General features: G+C 42.5%; 1 protein-coding gene across 1 annotated transcript in view; it reads left to right on the forward strand.

The window, feature by feature from the left end:
- RPS6KA6 (ribosomal protein S6 kinase A6) overlaps nucleotides 1-22,071 on the forward strand; it is a 322,001-nt gene that overhangs the window by 273,553 nt on the left and 26,377 nt on the right. Inside the window, exon 14 of the mRNA XM_053699338.1 lies at nucleotides 3,257-3,374. Within this exon, the coding sequence (XP_053555313.1) occupies nucleotides 3,257-3,374 (118 nt within the window). The remainder of the gene's footprint in view (nucleotides 1-3,256; nucleotides 3,375-22,071) is intronic.

A 22,071-nucleotide genomic window follows, 5' to 3' on the forward strand; every position in this document is an offset into this window, starting at 1 on the left:
CTTCCATCCAGGAAGGTCAATTCATGACCACGGTGGATTTAAAGGATGCGTATCTACATATTCCTATCCACAAGGAACATCATCGGTTCCTAAGGTTTGCATTCCTGGACAAACATTACCAGTTCGTGGCGCTTCCTTTCGGATTAGCCACTGCTCCAAGGATTTTCACAAAGGTACTAGGGTCCCTTCTAGCGGTGCTAAGACCAAGGGGCATTGCAGTAGTACCTTACCTGGACGACATTCTGATTCAAGCGTCGTCCCTCCCTCGAGCAAAGGCTCACACGGACATCGTCCTGGCCTTTCTCAGATCTCACGGCTGGAAAGTGAACGTGGAAAAGAGTTCTCTATCCCCGTCAACAAGGGTTCCCTTCTTGGGAACAATTATAGACTCCTCAGAAATGAGGATTTTTCTAACAGAGGCCAGAAAGACAAAACTTCTGGACTCTTGTCGAATTCTTCATTCCGTTCCTCTTCCTTCCGTAGCTCAGTGCATGGAAGTGATCGGGTTGATGGTAGCGGCAATGGACATAGTTCCTTTTGCGCGCATTCATCTAAGACCATTACAACTGTGCATGCTCAGTCAGTGGAATGGGGACTATACAGACTTGTCTCCAAAGATACAAGTAAATCAGAGGACCAGAGACTCACTCCGTTGGTGGCTGTCCCTGGACAACCTGTCACGAGGGATGACATTCCGCAGACCAGAGTGGGTCATTGTCACGACCGACGCCAGTCTGATGGGCTGGGGCGCGGTCTGGGGATCCCTGAAAGCTCAGGGTCTTTGGTCTCGGGAAGAATCTCTTCTACCGATAAATATTCTGGAACTGAGAGCGATATTCAATGCTCTCAAGGCTTGGCCTCAGCTAGCGAGGACCAAGTTCATACGGTTTCAATCAGACAACATGACGACTGTTGCGTACATCAACCATCAGGGGGGAACAAGGAGTTCCCTAGCGATGGAAGAAGTGACCAAGATTATTCTATGGGCGGAGTCTCACTCCTGCCACCGGTCTGCTATCCACATCCCGGGAGTGGAAAATTGGGAAGCGGATTTTCTGAGTCGTCAGACATTGCATCCGGGGGAGTGGGAACTCCATCCGGAAATCTTTGCCCAAGTCACTCAACTATGGGGCATTCCAGACATGGATCTGATGGCCTCTCGTCAGAACTTCAAAGTTCCTTGCTACGGGTCCAGATCCAGGGATCCCAAGGCGGCTCTAGTGGATGCACTAGTAGCACCTTGGACCTTCAAACTAGCTTATGTGTTCCCGCCGTTTCCTCTCATCCCCAGGCTGGTAGCCAGGATCAATCAGGAGAGGGCGTCGGTGATCTTGATAGCTCCTGCGTGGCCACGCAGGACTTGGTATGCAGATCTGGTGAATATGTCATCGGCTCCACCTTGGAAGCTACCTTTGAGACGAGACCTTCTTGTTCAGGGTCCGTTCGAACATCCGAATCTGGTTTCACTCCAGCTGACTGCTTGGAGATTGAACGCTTGATTTTATCGAAGCGAGGTTTCTCAGATTCTGTTATCGATACTCTTGTTCAGGCCAGAAAGCCTGTAACTAGAAAGATTTACCACAAAATTTGGAAAAAATATATCTGTTGGTGTGAATCTAAAGGATTCCCTTGGGACAAGGTTAAGATTCCTAGGATTCTATCCTTCCTTCAAGAAGGATTGGAAAAAGGATTATCGGCAAGTTCCCTGAAGGGACAGATTTCTGCCTTGTCGGTGTTACTTCACAAAAAACTGGCAGCTGTGCCAGATGTTCAAGCCTTTGTTCAGGCTCTGGTTAGAATCAAGCCTGTTTACAAACCTTTGACTCCTCCTTGGAGTCTCAATTTAGTTCTTTCAGTTCTTCAGGGGGTTCCGTTTGAACCCTTACATTCCGTTGATATTAAGTTATTATCTTGGAAAGTTTTGTTTTTAGTTGCAATTTCTTCTGCTAGAAGAGTTTCAGAATTATCTGCTCTGCAGTGTTCTCCTCCTTATCTGGTGTTCCATGCAGATAAGGTGGTTTTACGTACTAAACCTGGTTTTCTTCCAAAAGTTGTTTCTAACAAAAACATTAACCAGGAGATTATCGTACCTTCTCTGTGTCCGAAACCAGTTTCAAAGAAGGAACGCTTGTTGCACAATTTGGATGTTGTTCGCGCTCTAAAATTCTATTTAGATGCTACAAAGGATTTTAGACAAACATCTTCCTTGTTTGTTGTTTATTCAGGTAAAAGGAGAGGTCAAAAAGCAACTTCTACCTCTCTCTCTTTTTGGATTAAAAGCATCATCAGATTGGCTTACGAGACTGCCGGACGGCAGCCTCCCGAAAGAATCACAGCTCATTCCACTAGGGCTGTGGCTTCCACATGGGCCTTCAAGAACGAGGCTTCTGTTGATCAGATATGTAGGGCAGCGACTTGGTCTTCACTGCACACTTTTACCAAATTTTACAAGTTTGATACTTTTGCTTCTTCTGAGGCTATTTTTGGGAGAAAGGTTTTGCAAGCCGTGGTGCCTTCCATTTAGGTGACCTGATTTGCTCCCTCCCTTCATCCGTGTCCTAAAGCTTTGGTATTGGTTCCCACAAGTAAGGATGACGCCGTGGACCGGACACACCTATGTTGGAGAAAACAGAATTTATGTTTACCTGATAAATTTCTTTCTCCAACGGTGTGTCCGGTCCACGGCCCGCCCTGGTTTTTTAATCAGGTCTGATAATTTATTTTCTTTAACTACAGTCACCACGGTACCATATGGTTTCTCCTATGCTATTATTCCTCCTTAACGTCGGTCGAATGACTGGGGTAGGCGGAGCCTAGGAGGGATCATGTGACCAGCTTTGCTGGGCTCTTTGCCATTTCCTGTTGGGGAAGAGAATATCCCACAAGTAAGGATGACGCCGTGGACCGGACACACCGTTGGAGAAAGAAATTTATCAGGTAAACATAAATTCTGTTTTTTTGTCTCTATCCCAACTTGTTTTATGTCCCTTTGGGCATAGAAATGTCCGGTTTTGGTGGGGTTGCAATAGGCAAAATCAGCTATTTCAAATGGAAATAAATAAAGGTGAACAAACTATTTGTAATCAATTTAATACACTCCAGTAGGTAAATGAATAATTGTGAACACATTAAATAGGATAAAAGTACACTGTCCTCATTGTCCTTTTAAGCTTTCATTAATGTATAGGAAAGGCGGGGTTCTTTTGTTTCCAGAACTGTATGTATTTCATCCTAATTGCAGTTTTTATACCCTCAGCTATACGCCTTTTGCGAATGGACCTAATGATACACCAGAAGAAATCTTAATGCGCATAGGTAGTGGACACTTTTCGTTAAGTGGGGGAAACTGGGACACCGTTTCAGATGCAGCAAAGGTGAGAAGGTTTTTGAATTTGAAGAAATCATAGCATTTTAAATTCTGTGATAAGTTTTAGTTTTCATGCATGTTTTGGATCATACGTGGTAATTGTCACATGATTTTTTCCCCTTAATTTATTTTGCCTGTATCCATTGTTTATGTATAGCTAAGGATTTAGCTCTTCTGTCCCAACGAGTTGTAGAACTGCTGTAAAAAAAGAACAGAGTCCTCTCCTACTCAGATTTCTAATACAGAGCTGGTAAAATGGGGATATGTGATAGGCTGAGCTTATATGAAGCCTAGGGATATCTCTACACATGTCACCTTCTTTTTACTTTGTGCATTAAAGGAACAGTAAAGTCAAAATTAAACTTTTTCATACAGGCGGTAAAAGTCAACGATCCATTACTTCTGGGATTTACTCTTTCTTAACACTAGGAGGAGGAAAAGATTCCCAGACCCCAAGAGCGCTATAAAACCCCTCTCTCCTTACTGGTTATCAGTCTTGTCTTTACCTCCGCTGGAGGAAGGTGAAGAATGAAGGTGCTTCTGATGTTCTTCGATGAGTGTTTCTCAGACTGATTTGAGGCCCATTTCCCCTCAGAGAGCTGCTGTTAAATGGAGGGATGTATTGGGCATATGGAGTAGTGGCACAATTACCACCCTAGGTGAGTTAGTCACAATCCTGTCCTTGGCCTCCTCCTGTTGGCTCATCGGTATACTCCTATTCCATATCCTCTGCTGTTATTTTTCAGCACTGGTTTGCCAATCTACTGGATCCTATTTAGAAGATGTCCATTTTTTTTTTCTCAGGTAAGCGTGTCGTCTCAGTGAGTTTGCGCACGTCGGCTCATCTGTGCATGTCGTTTCTCCAACATAGGTGTGTCCGGTCCACGGCGTCATCCTTACTTGTGGGATATTCTCTTCCCCAACAGGAAATGGCAAAGAGCCCAGCAAAGCTGGTCACATGATCCCTCCTAGGCTCCGCCTACCCCAGTCATTCTCTTTGCCGTTGTACAGGCAACATCTCCACGGAGATGGCTTAGAGTTTTTTAGTGTTTAACTGTAGTTTTTATTATTCAATCAAGAGTTTGTTATTTTAAAATAGTGCTGGTATGTACTATTTACTCTGAAACAGAAAAGAGATGAAGATTTCTGTTTGTAAGAGGAAAATGATTTTAGCAACCGTTACTAAAATCCATGGCTGTTCCACACAGGACTGTTGAGAGGAATTAACTTCAGTTGGGGGAACAGTGAGCAGTCTTTTGCTGCTTGAGGTATGACACATTCTAACAAGACGATGTAATGCTGGAAGCTGTCATTTTCCCTATGGGATCCGGTAAGCCATGTTTATTCAGACAGTAAATAAGGGCTTCACAAGGGCTTATTAAGACTGTAGACTTTTTCTGGGCTAAATCGATTCATATATTACACATATTTAGCCTTGAGGAATCATTTAATCTGGGTATTTTGGTAAAATAATATCGGCAGGCACTGTTTTAGACACCTTATTCTTTAGGGGCTTTCCCTAATCATAGGCAGAGCCTCATTTTCGCGCCGGTATTGCGCACTTGTTTTTGAGAGGCATGACATGCAGTCGCATGTGTGAGGAGCTCTGATACATAGAAAAGACTTTCTGAAGGCGTCATTTGGTATCGTATTCCCCTTTGGGCTTGGTTGGGTCTCAGCAAAGCAGATACCAGGGACTGTAAAGGGGTTAAAGTTAAAAACGGCTCCGGTCCCGTTATTTTAAGGGTTAAAGCTTCCAAATTTGGTGTGCAATACTTTTAAGGCTTTAAGACACTGTGGTGAAATTTTGGTGAATTTTGAACAATTCCTTCATACTTTTTCGCAATTGCAGTAATAAAGTGTGTTCAGTTTAAAATTTAAAGTGACAGTAACGGTTTTATTTTAAAACGTTTTTTGTACTTTGTTATCAAGTTTATGCCTGTTTAACATGTCTGAACTACCAGATAGACTGTGTTCTGAATGTGGGGAAGCCAGGGTTCCTTCTCATTTAAATAAATGTGATTTATGTGACACTGAAAATGATGCCCAAGATGATTCCTCAAGTGAGGGGAGTAAGCATGGTACTGCATCATTCCCTCCTTCGTCTACACGAGTCTTGCCCACTCAGGAGGCCCCTAGTACATCTAGCGCGCCAATACTCCTTACTATGCAACAATTAACGGCTGTAATGGATAATTCTATCAAAAACATTTTAGCCAAAATGCCCACTTATCAGCGTAAGCGCGACTGCTCTGTTTTAGATACTGAAGAGCATGAGGACGCTGATGATAATGGTTCTGAAATGCCCCTACACCAGTCTGAGGGGGCCAGGGAGGTTTTGTCTGAGGGAGAAATTTCAGATTCAGGGAAAATTTCTCAACAAGCTGAACCCGATGTGATTACATTTAAATTTAAGTTGGAACATCTCCGCGCTCTGCTTAAGGAGGTATTATCCACTCTGGATGATTGTGAGAATTTGATCATCCCAGAGAAACTATGTAAAATGGACAAGTTCCTAGAGGTCCCGGGGCTCCCAGAAGCTTTTCCTATACCCAAGCGGGTGGCGGACATTGTAAATAAAGAATGGGAAAGGCCCGGTATACCTTTCGTCCCTCCCCCCATATTTGAAAAATTGTTTCCTATGGTCGACCCCAGAAAGGACTTATGGCAGACAGTCCCCAAGGTCGAGGGAGCGGTTTCTACTTTAAACAAACGCACCACTATACCCATAGAAGATAGTTGTGCTTTCAAAGATCCTATGGATAAAAAAATTAGAAGGTTTGCTTAAAAAGATGTTTGTTCAGCAGGGCTACCTTCTACAACCAATTTCATGCATTGTCCCTGTCACTACAGCCGCGTGTTTCTGGTTCGATGAGCTAGTAAAGGCGATCGATAGTGATTCTCCTCCTTATGAGGAGATTATGGACAGAATCCGTGCTCTCAAATTGGCTAATTCTTTCACCCTAGACGCCACTTTGCAATTGGCTAGGTTAGCGGCAAAGAATTTTGGGTTTGCTATTGTGGCGCGCAGAGCGCTTTGGTTGAAATCTTGGTCAGCTGATGCGTCTTCCAAGAACAAACTCCTTCACATTCCTTTCAAGGGGAAAAAGCTGTTTGGCCCTGACTTGAAAGAGATTATCTCTGATATCACTGGGGGTAAGGGCCACGCCCTTCCTCAGGATAGGTCTTTCAAGGCCAAAAATAAACCTAATTTTCGTCCCTTTCGTAGAAACGGACCAGCCCCAAGTGCTACGTCCTCTAAGCAAGAGGGTAATACTTCTCAAGCCAAGCCAGCCTGGAGACCAATGCAAGGCTGGAACAAGGGAAAGCAGGCCAAGAAACCTGCCACTGCTACCAAGACAGCATGAAATGTTGGCCCCCGATCCGGGACCGGATCTGGTGGGGGGCAGACTCTCTCTCTTCGCTCAGGCTTGGACAAGAGATGTTCTGGATCCTTGGGCTCTAGAAATAGTCTCCCAAGGTTATCTTCTGGAATTCAAGGGGCTTCCCCCAAGGGGGAGGTTCCACAGGTCTCAATTGTCTTCAGACCACATAAAAAGACAGGCATTCTTACATTGTGTAGAAGACCTGTTAAAAATGGGAGTGATTCATCCTGTTCCATTAGGAGAACAAGGGATGGGGTTCTACTCCAATCTGTTCATAGTTCCCAAAAAAGAGGGAACGTTCAGACCAATCTTAGATCTCAAGATCTTAAACAAGTTTCTCAAGGTTCCATCGTTCAAAATGGAAACCATTCGAACAATTCTTCCTTCCATCCAGGAAGGTCAATTCATGACCACGGTGGATTTAAAGGATGCGTATCTACATATTCCTATCCACAAGGAACATCATCGGTTCCTAAGGTTCGCATTCCTGGACAAGCATTACCAGTTCGTGGCGCTTCCTTTCGGATTAGCCACTGCTCCAAGGATTTTCACAAAGGTACTAGGGTCCCTTCTAGCGGTGCTAAGACCAAGGGGCATTGCAGTAGTACCTTACTTGGACGACATTCTGATTCAAGCGTCGTCCCTTCCTCAAGCAAAGGCTCACACGGACATAGTCCTGGCCTTTCTCAGATCTCACGGATGGAAAGTGAACGTGGAAAAGAGTTCTCTATCTCCGTCGACAAGGGTTCCCTTCTTGGGAACAATAATAGACTCCTTAGAAATGAGGATTTTTCTGACAGAGGCCAGAAAAACAAAACTTCTAAACTCTTGTCGGACACTTCATTCCGTTCCTCTTCTTTCCATAGCGCAGTGCATGGAAGTAATAGGTTTGATGGTAGCGGCAATGGACATAGTTCCTTTTGCGCGCATTCATCTAAGACCATTACAACTGTGCATGCTCAGTTACAGTGGAATGGGGACTATACAGACTTGTCTCCGAAGATACAAGTAAATCAGAGGACCAGAGACTCACTCCGTTGGTGGCTGTCCCTGGACAACCTGTCACAAGGGATGACCTTCCGCAGACCAGAGTGGGTCATTGTCACGACCGACGCCAGTCTGATGGGCTGGGGCGCGGTCTGGGGATCCCTGAAAGCTCAGGGTCTTTGGTCTCGGGAAGAATCTCTTCTACCGATAAATATTCTGGAACTGAGAGCGATATTCAATGCTCTCAAGGCTTGGCCTCAGCTAGCGAAGGCCAAGTTCATACGGTTTCAATCAGACAACATGACGACTGTTGCGTACATCAACCATCAGGGGGGAACAAGGAGTTCCCTGGCGATGGAAGAAGTGACCAAAATCATTCAATGGGCGGAGACTCACTCCTGCCACCTGTCTGCAATCCACATCCCAGGAGTGGAAAATTGGGAAGCGGATTTTCTGAGTCGTCAGACATTGCATCCGGGGGAGTGGGAACTCCATCCGGAAATCTTTGCCCAAATTACTCAACTGTGGGGCATTCCAGACATGGATCTGATGGCCTCTCGTCAGAACTTCAAGGTTCCTTGCTACGGGTCCAGATCCAGGGATCCCAAGGCGACTCTAGTAGATGCACTAGTAGCACCTTGGACCTTCAAACTAGCTTATGTATTCCCGCCGTTTCCTCTCATCCCCAGGCTGGTAGCCAGGATCCATCAGGAGAGGGCGTCGGTGATCTTGATAGCTCCTGCGTGGCCACGCAGGACTTGGTATGCAGATCTGGTGAATATGTCATCGGCTCCACCATGGAAGCTACCTTTGAGACGAGACCTTCTTGTTCAAGGTCCGTTCGAACATCCGAATCTGGTCTCACTCCAGCTGACTGCTTGGAGATTGAACGCTTGATCTTATCAAAACGAGGGTTCTCAGATTCTGTTATTGATACTCTTGTTCAGGCAAGAAAGCCTGTAACTAGAAAAATTTACCACAAAATTTGGAAAAAATATATCTGTTGGTGTGAATCTAAAGGATTCCCCTGGGACAAGGTAAAGATTCCTAAGATTCTATCCTTTCTTCAAGAAGGATTGGAGAAAGGATTATCTGCAAGTTCCTTGAAGGGACAGATTTCTGCCTTGTCTGTATTACTCCACAAAAAGCTGGCAGCTGTGCCAGATGTTCAAGCCTTTGTTCAGGCTCTGGTTAGAATTAAGCCTGTTTACAAACCTTTGACTCCCCCTTGGAGTCTCAACTTAGTTCTTTCAGTTCTTCAGGGGGTTCCGTTTGAACCCTTACATTCCGTTGATATTAAGTTATTATCTTGGAAAGTTTTGTTTTTGGTTGCAATTTCTTCTGCCAGAAGAGTTTCAGAATTATCTGCTCTGCAGTGTTCTCCTCCTTATCTGGTGTTCCATGCAGATAAGGTGGTTTTACGTACTAAACCTGGTTTTCTTCCAAAAGTTGTTTCTAACAAAAACATTAACCAGGAGATAGTCGTGCCTTCTTTGTGTCCGAAACCAGTTTCGAAGAAGGAACGTTTGTTGCACAATTTGGATGTTGTTCGCGCTCTAAAATTCTATTTAGATGCTACAAAGGATTTTAGACAAACATCTTCCTTGTTTGTTGTTTATTCTGGTAAAAGGAGAGGTCAAAAAGCAACTTCTACCTCTCTCTCTTTTTGGATTAAAAGCATCACCAGATTGGCTTACGAGACTGCCGGACGGCAGCCTCCTGAAAGAATCACAGCTCATTCCACTAGGGCTGTGGCTTCCACATGGGCCTTCAAGAACGAGGCTTCTGTTGATCAGATATGTAGGGCAGCGACTTGGTCTTCACTGCACACTTTTACCAAATTTTACAAGTTTGATACTTTTGCTTCTTCTGAGGCTGTTTTTGGGAGAAAGGTTTTGCAAGCCGTGGTGCCTTCCATTTAGGTGACCTGATTTGCTCCCTCCCTTCATCCGTGTCCTAAAGCTTTGGTATTGGTTCCCACAAGTAAGGATGACGCCGTGGACCGGACACACCTATGTTGGAGAAAACAGAATTTATGTTTACCTGATAAATTACTTTCTCCAACGGTGTGTCCGGTCCACGGCCCGCCCTGGTTTTTTAATCAGGTCTGATAATTTATTTTCTTTAACTACAGTCACCACGGTATCATATGGTTTCTCCTATGCAAATATTCCTCCTTAACGTCGGTCGAATGACTGGGGTAGGCGGAGCCTAGGAGGGATCATGTGACCAGCTTTGCTGGGCTCTTTGCCATTTCCTGTTGGGGAAGAGAATATCCCACAAGTAAGGATGACGCCGTTGACCGGACACACCGTTGGAGAAAGTAATTTATCAGGTAAACATAAATTCTGTTTTTTTTTTTTTTTGTGTGCCATGCTTTAGTATATTTATCTACACTGTTTACGCTTGTGTTCCATCTCTAAGTGCTATCAGTTTCTTAGTGCTTTCTGTTCTCCTGCGCATTTTCTTCTTTTTGCGTTGGGTAAGTTCTCTGTGGCCTTGCTGTTTTTTATGATTCTTTACTTGGAGGGGGTAAGTTTTCCCTTGCTTCAAACATTCTTTTTAGAAGGAAATAACATTATAGCTGTTTTTTCTACTTTTTGTAGTCTTCACTAATTATGCAGCCTTCTGTTTCTGTCTCTAAACCTTCTTTAGATGTTAATTCCTCTAAACACTTTCCTACCAATGTGAGTTGCTTTTATTGTAAACTTGTTGATGTGTTGCCTCCAGCTTTACTGTGCATCTTTATTAAATCTTGTAATGCATTCTAATGAGACTAATGCTGCTTTTGCTTCTAAAGGTATCTGCCCTTCTACTATTTGCCACACAGAGGAGTTTTGCCAATTTGTCTCCATGATTCAAGAATTTTGTATGCTCTACTGTATCCAAAATGCTGGCGGCTATGCCTCCTTTAAGTAAGGGGAAAAGGGTCATTTCATTATTTACTCTCTACTCGTTCTAAGCCTGTATTACATAATGTCCCAGATCCTGGTTCTGATTATTCATCCTCTGAAGGTGAGATTTTATGTTGATCAGGAGTCTTTCTGATCTTGATTCTGAGTTGTTCTCTTTTTTTTTTTTTTGTTTGTTTAAGGTTGATCATATTCGTACCCTTTTAAAAGAGGTATTATGTACTAAAGGATTTTAAGATCCTTAGGTATCTGAGGTCGTCTGTTTGGATTTAATTTTAAAACCTTTTGCTAAGTTTTCTGTGGTTTTCCTATCCCTAATGCTGTCTCTGAGTCAGTTTCTGGGAATTGGACAAAGCCTGGCGGCTCTATTAATCTTTCAGCTGGGTTTAAGAAAATGTATCCTTTGCAAACATCTAATGTTGAGCTTTGGGAGACAGTTCCCAAGGTGGATGTGGTCATATATGCCTGGGCTAGGCATACTACCATTCCTTTGGAAGATCTTCTTTTAAGATTCTATGAATAGGAAATTGAAATATTTTCATTGGTGGGTTTTCCAGCAAGCAGACCTTCTCTTTAGGCAAGCAGTTAGTGTTTCTGGTGTGGCTGTGGCTTTTTCTGTTTGGTTGGATAGTCTTTCAAAGCAGTTTTCAGATGATTCTGCTAGTGAAGATTTTCTAAACCTTTTGGGTCTACTGTAGTAGTCCGGATAAGCTGATATGGTTTCCAAATCCAGACTTCTATCTCTTTTCAGGGAAATATATTGTTTGAATTTGGGTTAAATTGTATTATTTCTCTTGTTAAGTGTGTTCAGTCCACGGGTCATCCATTACTTATGGGATATATTCTCCTTCCCAACAGGAAGTTGCAAGAGGATCACCCAAGCAGAGCTGCTATATAGCTCCTCCCCTCACATGTCATACCCAGTCATTCTCTTGCAACCCTCAACAAAGAAGGAGGTCGCGAGAGGAGCTGGAGTTTTTACTTAACTATTCTTCAATCAAAAGTTTGTTATTTTAAATGGCACCGGAGTGTGCTGTTTTTCTATCTCAGGCAGTATTTGGAAGAAGAAACTGCCTGCGTTTTTTATCTATGATCTTAGCAGGTGTAACTAAGATCCACTGGCTGTTCTCGACATTCTGAGGAGTGGGGTAACTTCAGAAACTGGGAATAGCATGCGGGGTCCTCCGCAAATGAGGTATGTACAGTACTTTATTTCTGGGAATGGAATTGACTAAGAAAATACTGCTGTTACCGTATGATGTAAGTACAGCCATAAATGCAGTAGTAGCAACTGGTATCAGGCTGATAAATGTATGCGCAGTCGAGTTATATTCTAGGGACTAGAATTTGACTGAGAAAATACTGTTAACACTGAAATAATACTTAAGCCTTCTCTGCAGTGGTAGCGACTGGTAGCAGGCTTAGTGATAGCTTTGCATGACATTGAAAAATGTTGTTTTTTAATAAAACGTTTACTGGCATGTTATTCGTTTTTTGTGAGGTACTTTGGTGATAAATCGCTTTGGGCATGATTTTTTCCACATGGCTAACATATTTTTCTGCATGGAAAACGTTATATCAGGGCTCCCACTGTTGTGATTGGAGTGGGAGGGCCCTTGTTTTAGCGCCTTGTTGCGCAGTTAAAATTATTGCACAGTCTTTCTGCTTCTTCCTCCTTGATCCAGGACGTCTCTAGAGAGCTCAGGGGTCTGCAAATTTCATTTGTGAGATCTGTGACAGTGTGCTGACTGTGATTAAAAGCGTTAAATCTTAATTGATATCTGTTTTATCCGTTTTGGGTATCGAGGGGTTAATCATCCTTTTGCTAATGGGTGCAATCCTCTGCTAATAATACACTTCTTGTTAAGAATTGTTTAATTATATCTGTATTTTTGAAGCGCTGCAGCGTTTTTTATATTGCTTGTAAAACTTATTGAAAGTGATTTCCAAGCTTGTTAGTTTTTCACTGCTAAGTCTGTTTTAAACATGTCTGATTCAGAGGAAACTGTTTGTTCATCATGTTCAAAAGCCAATGTGGAGCCCAATAGAACGATGTGTACCAATTGTATTGATATTGCTTTGAATAAAAGTCAATCTGTACCGATAAAGAAGCTATCACCAGACAACGAGGGGGAAGTTATGCCGCCTAACTCTCCTCACGTGTCAGTACATGCGTCTCCCGCTCGGGAGATGCGTAGGATTGAGACACCTAGTACATCTAGGCCCTTACAAATCACTTTACATGATATGGCTAATGTTATGAAAGAAGTATTATATAATATGCCCGAATTAAGGGGCAAACGCGATAGCTCTGGGTTAAGGACAGAGCGCGCTGATGACACGAGAGCCATGTCTGATACTGCGTCACAATTGGCAGAACATGAGGACGGTGAGCTTCATTCTGTCGGTGACGGTTCTGATCCGGGGAGACCGGATTCAGAAATTTCAAATTTTAAATTTAAGCTTGATAACCTCCGTGTGTTACTAGGGGAGGTATTAGCGGCTCTGAATGATTGCGACACGGTGGCAATTCCAGAGAAAATGTGTAGGTTGGATAGATACTATGCGGTACCGGTGTGTACTGACGTTTTTCCTATACCAAAAAGACTTACAGAAATTATAAGTAAGGAGTGGGATAGACCCGGTGTGCCTTTTTCCCCTCCCCCGATATTTAGAAAAATGTTCCCTATAGACGCCACCACACGAGACTTATGGCAGACAGTCCCTAAGGTGGAGGGAGCAGTTTCTACGTTAGCCAAGCGTACCACTATCCCGGTGGAGGATAGCTGTGCTTTCTCAGATCCAATGGATAAAAAATTAGAGGGTTATCTTAAGAAAATGTTTGTTCAACAGGGTTTTATATTGCAGCCTCTTGCATGCATTGCGCCTGTCACGGCTGCAGCGGCATTCTGGTTTGAGTCTCTGGAAGAGGCGATTCGCACAGAGCCGTTGGATGAGGCCTTGAGCAAAGTTAGAACCCTTAAGCAAGCTAATGCGTTTGTTTCAGATGCCGTAGTACATCTAACCAAACTTACGGCTAAAAATTCCGGATTCGCCATACAGGCGCGCAGAGCGCTCTGGCTTAAATCCTGGTCAGCGGATGTAACTTCCAAGTCTAAACTACTTAACATTCCTTTCAAAGGGCAGACCTTATTCGGGCCCGGCTTGAAGGAAATTATTGCTGACATTATGGGAGGTAAGGGCCACGCCCTTCCTCAGGACAGGGCCAAACCAAAGGCCAAACAGTCTAATTTTCGTGCCTTTCGTAACTTCAAGGCAGGAGCAGCATCGACTTCCTCCGCTCCAAAACAGGAAGGAACTACTGCTCATTACAGACAAGGTTGGAAAGGCAACCAGTCATGGAACAAGGGCAAGCAGGCCAGAAAGCCTACTCCCGCCCCTAAGACAGCATGAAGTCAGGGCCCCCTATCCAGAGACGGATTTAGTGGGGGGCAGACTTTCTCTCTTTGCCCAGGCTTGGGCAAGAGATGTGCAGGATCCCTGGACGTTAAAGATTATATCTCAGGGATACCTTCTGGATTTCAAATCCTCTCCTCCACAAGGGAGGTTCCATCTTTCGAGGTTGTCGACAAACCTAGTAAAGAGAGAGGCATTTCTACAATGTGTACAAGACCTCTTAATCATGGGGGTGATCCACTCAGTTCCGCGATCGGAACAGGGACAAGGATTTTACTCAAATCTATTTGTGGTTCCCAAAAAAGAGGGAACCTTCAGACCAATCTTGGACTTAAAGATCTTAAACAAATTCCTAAGGGTGCCATCGTTCAAGATGGAAACCATTCGAACCATCCTACCCATGATCCAAGAGGGTCAATATATGACCACGGTGGACTTAAAGGATGCTTACCTTCATATACCGATTCACAAAGATCATTATCGGTGCCTGAGGTTTGCCTTTCTAGACAGGCATTACCAGTTTGTGGCTCTTCCCTTCGGGTTAGCCACGGCCCCGAGAATTTTTACGAAGGTTCTGGGCTCACTTCTGGCGGTACTAAGACCACGAGGCATAGCGGTGGCTCCGTACCTAGACGACATTCTGATACAAGTGTCAAGTTTTCAGAATGCAAAGTCTCATACAGAGATAGTTCTAGCATTTCTGAGGTCGCATGGGTGGAAAGTGAACGTGGAAAAGAGTTCTCTGTTACCACTCACAAGGGTTCCTTTTCTAGGGACTCTTATAGATTCTGTAGAGATAAAGATTTACCTGACGGCGTCCAGGTTATCAAAGATTCTCAATGCTTGCCGTGTCCTTCATTCCATTCCAAGCCCATCAGTAGCTCAGTGCATGGAGGTAATCGGCTTAATGGTCGCGGCAATGGACATAGTGCCATTTGCGCGCCTGCATCTCAGACCGCTGCAACTATGCATGCTCAGTCAATGGAATGGGGATTACTCAGATCTGTCCCCTTTGCTAAATCTGAACCAGGAGACCAGAGATTCGCTTCTCTGGTGGTTGTCACCGGTTCATCTGTCCAAAAGAATGACCTTTCGCAGGCCAGATTGGACGATTGTAACAACGGATGCCAGCCTTCTAGGCTGGGGAGCAGTCTGGAATTCCCTGAAGGCTCAGGGATCGTGGACTCAGGAGGAGAAACTCCTCCCAATAAACATTCTAGAATTAAGAGCAATATTCAATGCTCTTCTAGCTTGGCCTCAGTTAGCAAAGCTGAGGTTCATCAGATTTCAGTCGGACGATATCACGACTGTGGCTTACATCAATCATCAAGGGGGAACCAGGAGTTCCCTAGCGATGTTGGAAGTCTCGAAGATAATTCGCTGGGCAGAGTCTCACTCTTGCCACCTGTCAGCGATTCACATCCCAGGCGTAGAGAACTGGGAGGCGGATTTCCTAAGTCGCCAGACTTTTCATCCGTGAGAGTGGGAACTTCACCCGGAGGTATTTGCTCAACTGATTCGTCGTTGGGGCAAACCGGATCTGGATCTCATGGCATCTCGCCAGAACGCGAAGCTTCCTTGTTACGGATCCAGGTCCAGGGACCCGGGAGCGGTGCTGGTAGATGCATTAGCAGCCCCTTGGGTTTTCAACATAGCTTATGTGTTTCCACCATTTCCGTTGCTACCTCGGCTGATTGCCAGGATCAAACAGGAGAGGGCATCGGTAATTCTGATAGCGCCTGCGTGGCCACGCAGGACCTGGTATGCAGACCTAGTGGACATGTCGTCCTGTCCGCCATGGTCTCTTCCTCTGAGGCAGGACCTTCTAATTCAGGGTCCTTTCAACCTTCCAAACCTAATTTCTCTGAGGCTGACTGCCTGGAAATTGAACGCTTGATTCTATCAAAGCGTGGGTTTTCGGATTCGGTTATTGATACATTAATACAGGCTCGGAAACCTGTGACAAGAAAAATTTACCATAAGATATGGCGTAAATATTTATATTGGTGCGAATCCAAGAGTTACTCATGGAGTAAGGTTAGGATTCCTAGGATATTAGCTTTTCTACAAGAGGGTTTAGAAAAGGGTTTATCCGCTAGTTCGCTAAAGGGACAGATTTCAGCTCTGTATTCTTTTACACAAACGTCTGGCAGAGCATCCAGACGTCCAGGCCTTTTGTCAGGCTTTGGCTAGAATTAAGCCTGTGTTTAAAGCTGTTGCTCCTCCGTGGAGCTTAAACTTGGTTCTTAAAGTTCTTCAGGGTGTTCCGTTTGAACCCCTTCATTCCATTGATATTAAGCTTTTATCTTGGAAAGTTTTGTTTTTGATGGCTATTTCCTCGGCTCGAAGAGTCTCTGAGTTATCTGCCTTACATTGTGATTCTCCCTATCTGATCTTTCATTCAGATAAGGTAGTTCTGCGTACTAAACCTGGGTTTTTACCTAAGGTTGTTTCTAACAGGAATATCAATCAAGAGATTGTTGTTCCATCATTATGTCCTAATCCTTCTTCAAAGAAGCAACGTCTTTTGCATAATCTAGACGTGGTCCGTGCTCTGAAGTTCTACTTACAGGCAACTAAAGATTTTAGACAAACTTCTTCTCTGTTTGTCGTTTACTCTGGACAGAGGAGAGGTCAAAAGGCTTCGGCTACCTCTCTCTCTTTTTGGCTTCGTAGCATAATACGTTTAGCCTATGAGACTGCTGGACAGCAGCCTCCTGAAAGAATTACAGCTCATTCCACTAGAGCTGTGGCTTCCACCTGGGCCTTTAAGAATGAGGCCTCTGTTGAACAGATTTGCAAGGCTGCAACTTGGTCTTCACTTCATACTTTTTCCAAATTTTCCAAATTTGACACTTTCGCTTCTTCGGAGGCTGGTTTTGGGAGAAAGGTTCTACAGGCAGTGGTTCCTTCTGTTTAATGTTCCTGCCTTGTCCCTCCCATCATCCGTGTACTTAGCTTTGGTATTGGTATCCCATAAGTAATGGATGACCCGTGGACTGAACACACTTAACAAGAGAAAACATAATTTATGCTTACCTGATAAATTTATTTCTCTTTTAGTGTGTTCAGTCCACGGCCCGCCCTGTCTTTTTCAGGCAGGTTCTAAATTTTAAAATTATAACTCCAGTCACCACTGCACCTTATAGTTTCTCCTTTCTCGTCTTGTTTCGGTCGAATGACTGGATATGACATGTGAGGGGAGGAGCTATATAGCAGCTCTGCTTGGGTGATCCTCTTGCAACTTCCTGTTGGGAAGGAGAATATATCCCATAAGTAATGGATGACCCGTGGACTGAACACACTACAAGAGAAATAAATTTATCAGGTAAGCATAAATTATGTTTTTTATGTAACAGGAGCTAAGGCTCTTTTTAAAGCAAAGCCTTCTTTCAGTCCATTTCGGATCTGGAATCCATGGAAGTCATTGTTCCAATTTTAGAACAGGGATTGGGTCTCTATCTCTTCATTGTTCCAAAGAAGGAAGGGAATTAAAAGTCCAATATTTAAAGACCTGAACAAGTTAAGTGTATGACCTCTATAGATTTTAAGGATGCCTACCTTTATATTTCTATTTTCTAGTTTCTAAGGTTTGCATTCCTGGACAAACTTTTTCAATTTGTTGCTTTTCCGTTTTGGTCCCAGAATATTTTAAAAAGTTCTGGGTACTCTCTTGTCTCTGATATGGGTCGATATATTTGCACAGGCTCTATCTTTCTTTTACAAAGATATGACGAGTCCACGGATTTCATCCTTACTTGTGGGATTTTAACCTCCTGCTAACAGGAAGTGGCAAAGAGCACCACAGCAGAGCTGTATATATAGGGAGGGGCTATATATACAGCTCTGCTGTGGTGCTCTTTGCCACTTCCTGTTAGCAGGAGGTTTATATCCCACAAGTAAGGATGAAATCTGTGGACTCGTCATATCATAAAAGAAAGTAATTTATCAGGTAAGCATAAATTTAGTTTTTCATTTAGCAGTATCTTACACCAACAGTATGTTGTTTTCTTAAGCAGCATGGTTGGATAATCATTTTTTTTTCTAAGAGTTCTCTTTTCCCCTAGCCCAGAGTCACTTTTTTTGGTTGTCCAGATAAACTCTTTGAACACACAAAGAAGGTTTAAGATGTTTACAGCTTGTTCAGATTTTTAGTCTGTTCTGTGTCCTTCAGTAGCTCTTTGTATGGAAGTTGTAAGCCTAATGTTTGCCACGTCGGATGTTTTTTTGTTTGCTCATTTTCACATGAGGTCTCTTCAGCTTTTGTATTCTTTGACAATGGTGCAGGGATCATACTCCACTTCTCAAAGGATTTATTTGGATCCCAAGACTGGCTGGATCATGTCCGTTATTTAGGGGGCTTCTTTTGTTTTTCCCATTTGGGCTGTGATCTCGACAGATTCAAGTTTTTCAGGCTGGGGTGCAGTCTGGGGGTCTCAGAGCACAGGGAGACGAGGTTCTCAATAAATGTTTTAGAACTCTGTGCAATTTTCAATGTCCTTTAGAGTTGGCCCCTGTTGGAAAGGGAGTATCATCTGTGTTTTCAGTCAGTCAATGCTACAGCAGTGGCATATATCGCTCATCGGGGGGAACTCGCAGTTCCTTAGCTTTGAGGGAAGTTTTTTTTTTCCTGGGCAGAGGACAATTTGTTGTCTAATCTCTGCAGTTAATTTTCTAGTAGTAATAACCTAGAAGCACATTTTTTCAGTCACCAGTCCCTGCATTAAGGGAATGCCTTCTTTATCTGGATGTTTTCTGTTAGTTTGTGATTCTTTGGTGTCTCACAGAGATAGCTCTAATGGCTTCTCTGTTGATCATTTAGCTTCTCAGGTTTTTTTGCGAGGTCCAGGGATCCTCCTGCAAAGTTTGTGGATGCTCTTCTAGCTCCTTGGTTGTTTCATTTAGCCTATATCTTTTTCTCCTTTTGGTTATTTATCCAAAGGTGATTGCTAGAATCAGGCAGGATAGTTAATCTGTGATTTTGTGTGTTCTGGCCTGGTCTTGCAGATTCTGGTTTTGTGGATTTAGTTCAGATGTCCAGTTGCTCTCTGTGGTCTTTTTCTCTGCGTCTAGATCTTCTGTTAAGGGTCTGTTCTTTTATCAGGATCTCAAGTTTCTAAGTTTGATGGTTTTGAGATTTAACAGTTCTTAGAAAGGTTTCTTTTTTTTCTGTAGTTAAATATTTGTTTTAGGCTTGTTTACCTGTGATCAGGAAGGTTTTCCACAAGGTTTGGAAGGCCTTTATTTCCTGGTGTACGGTTTATGCTTTTTCCTAGTTTTCTTTTAGACATCCAAGGATTCTGTATTTACTTCTGTTTTGTTTGGATTTATCCGCCAGTTTTTTGAAGGGTTAGTTTTCGGCCTATTTTTTTTTTCACAGGAAGATTGTTAATCTTCTTGTCATTTTATGAAACCTTCATTTGGTTTTAATGTGTTTTTTTTTTTTTTTTTTTTGCAGGCTCCTCTCTTTTTAGCCTATGTATATGTGCTTTTAACTTTGAAGTTTTGTTTCTTTTGGCAATTTATTTTCTGTAAGGGGAGTTTGAGTTGTCCACTTTCTCTTTTATCGTTTTTCTTTTTCTTCAGGATACGTGTGTTTTGTGAACTGTTTAGGTTTGTTTGTTTTTTGTCTATAAAGTGGTGTGTTCAGATAGTATAAGTTGAAAATGGTTGTTACTACTTTTTGTCCTAAGAATTCTATGAAGAGAATTCTCCATAATTTGGCTTTGTAGTTTGTTCTGCAGGCTATATAGGATTTCAGATAATCCTTTAGTCTGTTTTTTTTTTTTTTTCTGGTTCTAGAAAAGGACAGGTTCGCTATGGCTGTGTATTTGACTTCTTGGTTCAAGCTTTTTTTTTTTTTTTTTCATAATACTTTTTTTTGGAGGTGGGTCAGTCACCTCCTAATCAGATTACTGCCTTTTTTTTCCAGGTCATTTGCTACATTTTGGGGGTTTTTTTTAGAATTATCCTTCTGTTGACCATCTGGTCTTCTTTACATACTTTTTTCTTTATTTTTTTCACACTTTTGTGGGGGTTTTTTTTGTGTTTTTTTACTTTTCCAAAGCAGCCTTTGGTGGGAAGTCCTAGAGGCAGTTATCTCTGCTTGATTTAGTATTGTGAAAAAAGATTATGTAGATAGATTTTTCTATTCATCATGCTTGTCCCTGCCTCATTACTCGTGGACTTTACTGCTTGTGTAATAGTTTCCCAGGATTAATGGATTTTGGACTCTCACCACCTATATCAAAGAAAACATACTTTATGCTTAACTGAAATCTTTTTCATGGTGGTGAGAGTCCAGGAGGGTTCACCCTGTTATTTTTTTACAATCCTACCAGGAGGGGCAAAGTTTCCTAAACCTCAAAATGCCTATAAATACACCCCTCACCACACCCACAATTCAGATTTACAAACTTTGCCTCCCTTTGGAGGTGGTGAAGTAAGTTTGTGCTTGATTTTTCTTCTATGATAAGCGCTTCTCAGCATTTTGAAGCCCAATTCTTCTGAGTACAGTGTTTGTCATAGGGATCTGAAGGGAGTATCGCCTATTAATTTAATAGTTTTCCTTGCGGGAAATCTTTTAAAAGGTTCTCTGTTATCGGTCGTAGGGATTCATCTCCTACTTCCCTTTTCAGATCGACGATATACTCTTATATACCATTACCTCTGCTGATACTTTTTCAGTACTGGTTTGGCTATCTGCTATATGTGGATGGATGTCTTTTGGTAAGTATGTTTCTTTCATGTAATTGGCAAGAGTCCATGAGCTAGTGACGTATGGGATATACAATTCTACCAGGAGGGGCACAGTGTTTGTCAGAGGGATGTGCTGGTTTGGCTATCTGCTATATGTGCATGGGTGTCTTTCGGTAAGTATGTTTTAATTACTTAAGACACTCTCAGCTAAGGTTTGGCACTTTATGTATTAATATAAAGTTTTAAATATATGTATTGTACTTATATTTGCCATGATTCAGGTTTATGTATATTTGTTTTTGCAGACTATCAGTTTCAAAATTGGGAAACATATTTAGGAAGTTTTTTCTTACCTGGGGTATAGTCTTTTATTCAAATTGACTGCTTTTTCATTCAATTTCACGGGCAAAATTCGGTTCGCGAGATCGCAAAATGCTTATATTTATTGCCTCATTCTTGGCGCAAGAATTTTTTGGCTCAAAGGTACGTTCGGAGACGCATTTCCAGCGTCTTAGTTGACACTAGGTTTCCTTGCACAAGGTTGCGACTGCCATGACGCGAGTTGTATCATTTCTGGATGTTAACGCCAAAAAAATTAATTTTGCGTTGTGTGTCATACTTGCCACCAAATAATTTAATTATTTAAACCCCACTTCCTATATGCCTCTTGCTTTTTTTATGCTCAGAGGGCTATGCTATTTGCATTTTTTTCCCTTTCCTGAAACTGCCATTTAAGGAAATTGATTATTTTGCTTTATATGTTGTTTTTTTCTCTTACATTTGCAAGGTGTCTCAGATCCTGTTGGAACCCTGCTGCATAATAACAGTTCTACCAAAGCTAAGTGTATCTGTTGTAAGTTAGCAGAGATTATATCTCCAGCTGTAGTATGTAACAGTTGTCATGACAAGCTTTTACATGCAGAGAATGTATCCATCAGCACTAGTACAATGTCTGTTGTTCCTTCAACATCTAACGTACATGATATCCCTGTGAATATAAAAGATTTTATTGCTGATGCGATTCAGAAGGCTTTGTCTGCTTTTTCACAGGTCTTTTTAAACTTCTCATAAAGTTGATGAAATTTCAAATGACCAACAACATACTGAATTATCCTCCTCTGATGAGGATCTATCTGATCCAGAAGATCCTACCTCAGATATTGACACTGACAAATCTACTTATCTTTTTAAGATGGAGTATATACGTTCCTTGTTAAGAGGTGTTGATTACTTTAGATATTGAGGAACTAGTCCTCTTGATACTAAAACTAGTAAACGTTTAAATTCTGTTTATAAACCTCCT

Source organism: Bombina bombina, chromosome 1 (assembly GCF_027579735.1).
Source record: "Bombina bombina isolate aBomBom1 chromosome 1, aBomBom1.pri, whole genome shotgun sequence".
Lineage (NCBI taxonomy): Eukaryota > Metazoa > Chordata > Amphibia > Anura > Bombinatoridae > Bombina > Bombina bombina.